Source organism: Cyprinus carpio, chromosome A24 (genome assembly GCF_018340385.1).
Source record: "Cyprinus carpio isolate SPL01 chromosome A24, ASM1834038v1, whole genome shotgun sequence".
Taxonomy (NCBI): Eukaryota; Metazoa; Chordata; class Actinopteri; order Cypriniformes; family Cyprinidae; genus Cyprinus; species Cyprinus carpio.
Window position 1 is genome coordinate 16240137 of NC_056595.1, and position 9425 is coordinate 16249561.

Consider the following 9425-nt stretch of genomic DNA (forward strand, 5'->3'; position numbering starts at 1 on the left):
CCAGATTCAAAGCATTCTTTACATTGCAAGAGGCAAATAAGCAGCTTTTAATGCTCCGAATCTTTTCAATTGCCAATTATGTACATTAGAACAATGGTTACTGCAGTCAAGGGACAACAGCATAATATGCCTCTGGGATGGTAGAAATGCAGTCTTCAATCTAATTCTGCTGATTCTCGAAAACATAGACAAATAGAAATGGAGTTCATATGCTACCCCGGCATCAATATTGTGTGGTCTAGCTAATGAACTTCTCTGTAAACTGAGTAGCATGTACTGTTCTCTGCATTTTAGGGGTCATTTGTTGCGGTGATAGCTGATTATTTTGTTTTTTGTATATATTTTAGAAATGTGTGTTTTTTTTTTTGTGTGACATATAGTTTTATAACAGATATGTGTTTAACCTAAATTATCAATCTTACTTCTGTCAGGGAGAATGGCTTTAAACTAGGTTAGGTTCAGTGGCACCAATGACCATACAGGGAGGTGAATAATTTACAATACATACTGATGAATTATTAAAATATCTATTAGCAGGGCACATACTAAATAGCAGTTAGTCCATATTGAGGAAGGTAATGCAATTGTTCACCTAGAGAGTTACAGATCATGTTGTCCCTATTATTGCAGAAATTATTAGTAATCTTAATGTGAACTTAATGTGTCTCTTCTGGGAAAAAGCCAGCTGTCCTTACATACAAGTATAACACGCGAGCAATGACGAATTATTGAATTCAAACTTTTTGAACAATAAACACAATATGTGAATCCATAAATGGTGAAGAATCCACAAGAGATTTCAAATTATCTTCACAAAACCTAAACCTTGAAGACTTTGAAAAGGCCATATGAGAGTGTGAATACTGTCCTATACACAATAGCCTAGTCAACAATCTTTTTTAAAAGAAATAAATAAAGAAAAGAAAAGGAAAAACCTGTATACACTTCCAGAGGAACAGATTCTATACATCTCTAAACCTTTGGGTGTTTATGTGTGTCAGATGATTGTAGTTCAGGTTCCTCTCTTGTATATATATATATATATATATATATATATATATATATATATATATATATATATAAAAAAAAAAAAAAAAAAAAAAAAAAAAAAAAAAAAAAAAAAAAAAAATTATATGTAAGGGAATATATAAAAAATTAAAATTTTCTGCTTTTCTATAGCGTCAAAATGCTCATTTGTATGAGCGTTTCACTTCTTTTTTCCCTTTTTCTCTCTCTTAAAATCTACGTGCTTGAATGCATGCTACTCATTAGAGCCCGCCCCTGTTTGATAGCGATTGGTTAAAACATGTTGTAGAACAACGCTATCGATTTTGATTGGGCGGTTCACTGTCAGACGTCATGAAGACTTGCGTGAAGCAACGCCTCTCCCACATGCATAGCGCGATGCGATTCATGTTTGCCTCGCTCAATCAGATATTGCGATTGGATGCATGTGATCTAGGGTGCAGAGAAAATGCAATTTGCAATTGGCTCATCTGTTTCAAGGAGGGGTTAACCGAGATAACCCGGAAAAGGAGGAAGAACAGCGCCTCAGTTCCGAGTCCGATCGTGGACTTATCATGGGTAATTATGCTAAATTTATTTGCTCATGTCAAATCTCAGTTAACCAGACGTTGTGAGAAAACATTCTGTGTCAAGTTGCATTTAGTTTTGTGAAGGACAGAGCATTGATTTCTCCCCAGTCAATCTAACATTAGATTCGTGCGTTTTAAGCATACACGAATTCGATTTGCAGGGTCGACAAAAAACTGTTTTAATATAATATTGTTTATATTAACATTAGCATTCTTGCTATTAAAACCAAGTTGCATTAGATCTCATCACTTTTATGTTGCTTAAAAATGTTTATAATTTGATTTGGATTCTTGCTATTAAAACCAAGTTGCATTAGATCTCATCACTTTTATATATATATATATATATATATATATATATATATATATTAAATCTATTTATTACAAACTAAAATTCTGTTATTAAAATGAATGGTCACCTTTTCAGATCATTAGTCAACAACAAATCCTTAAACATCACAAGCTCACAGATCCTTTGGTGTTTCCAGTCTTTTCCAGTTCATTTATATTTGGACTTGACCAGATGTGTTGATGTCAGAGTGGGATAGTTGTTTACTTTGTAATTAGTTTGTTAATTTTCACCAGTTTGACCCCTTCAGGTCTATTTGCATGGCTGTTAGATCAGAGATGGATAATCAAAGCATGGAGGCATTGCCTCCAATTACATGACTTTTTGTCTGTATTAGCACTTTGGTTATCTTTTTTTTTTTTCTCTCAAAATTATCAAGGTAAAAGATTACACAGGTTACTTGGCATTAGCTACCAATGTCATTGATAATAATAATAATAATAATAATAATAATAATAATTTATATGAAATAATAAATAAATATTTATTTTATTTGTTTTTATGAATAATTAAAATGTAGTGTAAATGCATTTTATTATTTTGTGTGCTGTTCTTTTTTTTGGTTTTTTGTAATTATTATAGTAATTCTCTAACTGGGTAATAACTAGCTACTAACCGTGAACCTAATCTTAACCCATGTAGTTACCTTATATTACCCAGTACTTAGGCAAGTACACTGTAAATACATGCAAGTGCACATACTATAAAATAAAGTGCAACCATTATAGCACTGTAAAAAAACAAAACATTATAGCACTGTAAAAAAAAACAATATAGTAATAATAATAATCTGTAGAAAAATGTCCTAGCAGAAAATTACTGGTTCAGTTTTCATTAAGTTTACGGGCATTTCTTTCAACACTAAAACACATCACTATGCAAAACACCTGTGAAAAATCAATATGGAAAATGAATTCATATTAACACAGCAAATTATAGGATGTATTCGTACTAACTTTAGAGTGTAAATTTTATTAAGAAGTTTTAGAGTGATCAGAAATGCCGTCATTGTACAGAATTAGGACATCTGATTGCTGTGGATTTGATTGAGCTCTAAGTGGCCCATAGCACACTTAACATAATGAATGGAGTTAAAGTCAGACTGCAGTATGATCTCAGCCCAGGTCAAAAGGTTGCCTATAGATTTGTGCCAGTGTTGCATTTAAATGGATTAAAATTTAAAAAGCACACTATATTTGGGTTGTTTTGCAGATGTGTTTGAAGCTGAGCTTGAGTCTTCTTCCATCTGTGGACAAAATGTTTACCAAGTTGCTGCTTCCATATAAACAGGGAGCCTTTTATTATTACATTATATGGCCTTGCTAAGCCAACTCTGGATGGGGGTGAGAAGAAAAACAATTCTTGTACATAAACATGACTTTAAGGGCAGTGTTTGTGATGTGGTATCATGGAATAAGGATGGTGTGTTTGCCGTAGCTGCTTCTAATATTTTCTTCGTCTTTTTTTTTTAAATAGAACAAAGTGGTTATCATAAAAAGATGAAATTCTTTTTTATCCAAATACGTCATCTCATAAAGGTGATAAAAAATTACAAGACAAATGTACTGAAACGGAGATCCTTTATGTGGACACAGCAAAGCCCGACTGCCCTCTGTACACCATAATTTGCAGCTTCACAATTTTCTCATTTATTAACTGTTCTCTTCAGTCCTTCCTGCTGCCTCAGCCTTTAAATGTTTCATGAGTTTTTAAGCTGTTTTTTTTTCTGCCTAACTCTGTACTTATCTCTTCAGTGTGTAAAAATTGAGGTAAAAATATCCAAAAAATGACCTACACGCATCAAAAAGAATGAGAAGAAATAAGGGCGATGATGTCATTAAAAAAATGTCAAGTTATAGTGCTGCAGATATATCAACCTTAATTAGCATTAGCATTACTAGCCACGGCCCGACAGGTGTCGTAATACCAGTTTCGGCCATGGGAGGCGATATGCGGGCAACATAACCACCAGCCAACCTGCAATACACGAATAAACTCGCACGGCTTGTGGGCGTACTGGGAACCTGATGTCAAGCACACCGCGCTCGGAATCACAAATCAAATCCGATAAGAAAAGGAGCCGAAACAGAGTAAACATCGGCACTGCTTTCCATCACTGGAGACAACTGATGGACTTGAAAGAAATGAGCTTCGACTCCGAACTTGCAACATTTCTTTTGGATTGGTAAGTAAGATGCTGTTAGTATTTCGCTAGAAGTTTGTTTTTATATGTTTGCGTATTTTTTCCGGGAAGTTATAACATAGAAATGTATCGAAGGCTTTTTCGATAAACGTGTTAATGTTAGCGATGGCTAACCGTAGCTGCGTTTGATAGTAAGCTAGCTATAACTTACCCACAGATCCGATCCGGTTTTCACCTGTTTTCTACCAAAGCCCGTCTCTACCAGCTGATGCTAAAAATGTAACATTACCTAAGAAGCTTGAAATGTCTTCGATGATAATGAACCCGAGAGAGAGAGAGAGAGAGAGAGAGAGCGCGCGAACGCCGCCGCGCGCGCGCACTCACTCACTATATTCAGAGCGGTCAAGTTTTTGAAAGCGTGTGAAAAGAGTCAATTGCGTGTGTCTCACGGTGAATGCTTGAGAGTTGGCAGCTCTGGTTACGTTGGTTGGCGCTAGCATGGTCAACATCAGCTGTCTGATGTTGACCATGATGTTGACAGAATGCTGTCTGTCAAATTAATTTAATTCAAATAATGTGTATATACAATTCAAAATGTAATATGAACAAAACGAATATGAACATATTCACTGGTAAAGGTGAAGGGGAGTAGCTTGAAGATGTTTCAAAATCACTTGACATCACCCAACGTTCCTCTGGGAGCAAAACGTCCTTTAGGCTTCGGCTATGGCTCTAGGGTTGTTGTGAAGGTAGGGGCGGAGCATAGAGACTATGCCGTTTTCTCTGTTGTTACTCTAGAGTAGACCAATTCACTTTATTGAGGCATACTGCCCCCATCTGGTATGGAATGTGGAGTATGACTTGATTTTTTTTGCCAGACATTACACATGGCTCCTATCTGTACTTAAGGCTTTAAATCTTCCACCTTTATACTCACAAAATCAATTAATTATTTTAAATAATTTACATTTTGTGCAAACAAGATTTAGCAAAGCATATCTTTGTGTCAGACCTAGTTGCTATTTCTTAGACGTTAAGTTTGTTAGATCGGGGCTCTTGCTATTCATTGGTAATTAGAGAAATGGGGCAGTCTGATGAGACATTAGGACCAGACCTTGAACCCCAAGAGCTTTTGCAGACATTCATATTTTATGATACTGACGTAGAACAATTAGAACGGTCACAGGACGGGATATTTTAGCAGTGCTGTAATCCCATTTCAGGATGACATCACCTTTAAAATTCAGAAACTGACAGACCCATCAGTGTTCATAATGAAAGAGATACTTCTGGGACAGAGTTAAAAGTTAAATGCAAAACAAGGAGACTTGCTAATGTTTCTCCCAGCTGAAAATGGCGCCGGAGCTCTGTAACCTTAATCACTCAAATGATTATAGTGAGCAAAAGATTTTTTGACTGAGTGACACCTCTTCTGCCACTGGAAATACAACAGGTTTACAGGTTAAAGCAAAGGATAATAAAACCCCTCTGGCATGTGGGATTTTATTTTTATAAAAGGCACTGAAATATTTAGCAAATGCATATATATATATATATTAATCATCAAATATAATGTAAGATACATTTTTCAAATGTTTGGGGTCAGTAAAATGTATTTTTTAAAGAAATTAATACTTTTATCGAGGGTGCATTAAATTGATCAAAACTGACAGAAAATGCATTTATATTTTAATAATTTTTCATTTTAAAATGCTCTTAAGGTTTTTATTTATCAAAGAATCCTGAAAAACAATGCAACATCGTTTCAATAAAAATAGTACGCAGCACAACTATTTTAACAAAAATATTTCTTGAGCACCAAATCAGCATATTAGAATGATTTCTGAAGGACCTTGTGACACTGAAGACTGGCTATATATAAGTAATGGCTATAAAAATTAAGTGATGCCATCACAGGAAAAAAATTAATTTTCAAATATATTAAAATTGAAACTTATTTTAAATTGTAATAATATTTCACAGTATTACTATTTTACTGTATTTGACAACATTTTACAAACATGACACTAGCTATTGAATAATATAATATAATATAATATAATTTTGATATTGATATTTATTTTTAAATATATGTTTTTATTTAAATAAACAGACATTAGATCTTCTCTGACTTGCTCCAAAGATGCAAAGGCTGACAGAATATCAAAAGCAAGGTAACATAACCACAGGATTCCTAAAAATCTCTGGATTCCAAATTGTCCAGTCGCTGCAGGAATATCATGGCCTACCACCTTGTAATGCTAAGCCCAAGGTGACTCTGTGACCCAGCTTATCAGTTGCAGAACTGCCTCCAGTGGGCTGCCTCAGGAGAACATGTTTTATAGCCCGTGCTGGTGTCAGGCATTTGTCATTTAAGACTGCTTGTCAGGACCTTGACTTGGCTGATATAACCTTATATGCGTGTTCCCCATCCATTTTGTAGCCTGAAGATGGGCTCCATTTTCTAGAAAATTCAACTGTAAATTGCACTAGGGTCATAAATAACAGAGCGGTCATATTGTTGACATATATAGCTAATGAGAAAGTCGGTTTACAAATATAGTGTGTCCAGTTGTTTATTCAGACTACTAATTTAGATAGGCCACATTTTCATTGGCTATTTGTCACAGTAGTGACACTGCAAATGTGTATGAACCACTGCGCTCCATGTAGGCCAGGTCTTCAGATTACAATAGAGGTAAACGCAGCCATTGATTGTGAATTTGGCCGATTACATAAGAAGCATAGATTTTCAAATTTCCGGTTAAAGCCCTGTACATTCAAATGCTTAATTTTTATGGGCAGTTCACATTGACAAAAGTGTCTAGTTGTTATATATTTGGCAAGTACTTTGAGTCTGAGAGAACGTGTCAATAGTAATCCTGATATTGATAGCAGTCCTATAAGAGATGTTACTTGCCCGAGCTAACATCTATGTGATCCTCTAAATCATAATTACATTACTATTGACAGGCCCTTGACAATAGTCACATTACTATTGATAGGTTGCTGTCAATATTATGTTCTCAAATAAAACATATTCATTCATAACTTGTAAACTGCTCAATAAAAGCCTATGACGAGAACATGGAAAAGCTGTATCCCCAGAGTGGCCTGCTGCAATGATTTGTCTCACCTGGCCGAGTGCCGCTGAGCAGTGAAGGATTTTTTCCTTACCTGAGAAACTATTGAACTGGTCTGTAAGCCTCGGCACGTATGAAACATAATCTGTGGCCGAAAAAGGGGAAGTTTTGACTGATTATACAATAAACCTAACTACAGTTTCCAACATCTGTCTAAAGCAGATAATTTTTCAACTGATTCATGAACATCTTGCATCCTTTTTATTGTCCATTTCAGTTTCATTCTTAAATGGGTGAAGGTTTTAGGCACGGATGAACCTGAAGTATTGAAAAAAGACTTACCTTAAAGATTTGGAGATGCTTCATGCAATTTTCATAAGCCAATTTATTTCAGATATTGTCCAAATCCAGTCCTAAGCTAAGAGGTGGTCACCACAGCTCCTGGCTCTCATTTTTTAACCATCACATTTAAAGAGATAAACTCAGCCCGATACAAACACATTCCATGAAAAATTGCCAAACGTCACAGTTCTTAGGTCCCTTATAAAAAGCCGTCAAAGTAAAATAGTTCCACATAGCGGATCTTTACTGCCTTTCCAAGCCTGTGCTGTTGGGATAATCTCCTGTGATGTGATTTGTCCTCAGACTGAATCTCGAGAAGGAACAGCATAAGACTTCCTGTGCCTCTGCCCTGCACAGCTAAAAGGGAATTTAGGATGGGTTTTACATGTGAAAAGTGATTTCAACTCAAATGCAAAAATGCATAACCATTTGCTTCTTCTGCTTATAGCTGGAGCTGGAGGTGACAAGCCATTCGCCAAGGCCGGCCCAAGCCCTTTATCTCGGGTTTTGAGAATCAGTCAGCTGGATGCTTTTGAACTGGATGGTGCACTGGAACAGCTTGTTTGGTCACAGTTCACCCAATGCTTCCAGCATTTCAAGCCTGGGCTCTTAACCCCTGTGGAACCAGAACTCAAGGCCCTTCTCCAACTCCTCTTGTGGAGGTTCACCATCTTCTCTAACAGTGCCACCGTTGGCCAATCACTGCTCAACATCCGGTACAAAAACTCTCTTATCCCAGGACAGAAGTACCGTCCCATGAGTCGGCCACAAAAATTCTGGTTTCTTCTGCTGACAGTCGGCGAAAAGTGGTTGAGAGAGCGCTCCCATAGCTTGTTCCTCAACCACCCTGCAGAATCCAACGCCCACAAGGCCCGAAAGGTACTCAGCATCTTGATGGGCCTTACCAAAGTGGCCAGCCTGGTCAACTTCCTACTGTTCCTCCAAAGAGGAACCTATCCAACACTTACCGAAAGATTGCTGGGAGTGCAGCCAGTCTTCAGTCGACCCCAAGGACCACGAGGCATCAACTTCCAGTTCTTGAACCGGGAGCTGTTGTGGCATGGCTTTGCCGAGTTTCTTATCTTTCTGCTGCCTCTCATAAACATGTGGAAGCTAAAGGCCAGTATTGCCACTCTGTTCTCCCCTCTGAACGAACTGAGAGGAATGGAAGGTTCGGAGGAGACCTACTGCACCGAGTGCGCCGTCTGTGGGGAGTGGCCCACAATGCCCCATTCAGTCGGCTGCAACCACGTGTTCTGCTACTACTGCCTCAAGAGCCACACGATCGCTAACATCTGCTTTACCTGCCCCAAATGTGGCACAGAGACTGGAACGATAGAGCCAGTCAGGCTTCATGTAGGAACAGAGTTGCATCAGAGTTGAGACCAGTCTTCTGATTGACTTGAGATACACATACAGCAGGAGAACTTGAGACCAAGTTTAACATCTGAGTCTATCACAGAGATTGGTTGATGAAGGTATATGGCTTGTACCTTCTTCTGAAATGAGATCATTTGTTGCCATGAAATATGCAGAATTTTGTACAAAGAGACAAACTTGATGTAAAATTCTAAAAAAACATAATTTGTGTCACTAATTTATTCACCCTCATTAAAGTTTGATAGAAACTGTGTATCAGAGGTCCACTTTTCTGCATTCTTGGATTGAGCACTGAGCAAATGAATAAACATCAAAACAAGCCTTTGCTCAACTGCCTGCACGATCCAATTCCCCTCATCCCCTATGAAGGGAGAAATTTGCACAAGATCAAGGAGAGGCCATGATAGCACCAGGGGTAGTTGGATTGGATGCAGATTGACAGACATCCCATCATAATCTCCATGGCCCTTCTTAATACGGCAGTAAACTGTAACAAACCAGAGTAGAACCGATGCAAGTTTCGGGCATATTAT

The 9425-nt window shown here is 37.3% G+C and overlaps 1 protein-coding gene across 1 annotated transcript; it reads left to right on the plus strand.

Moving 5' to 3' along the window:
- Nucleotides 1–1418: 1418 nt before the first annotated feature.
- On the plus strand, nt 1419–9145 carry LOC122135355 (peroxisome biogenesis factor 2-like). Its single transcript, XM_042714370.1, has 2 exons — nt 1419–1584; nt 7961–9145. The coding sequence occupies exons 1-2, from the start codon at nt 1581–1583 to the stop codon at nt 8893–8895; spliced, it is 939 nt and encodes a 312-aa protein (XP_042570304.1). The 5' UTR covers nt 1419–1580; the 3' UTR covers nt 8896–9145.
- Nucleotides 9146–9425: the final 280 nt, after the last annotated feature.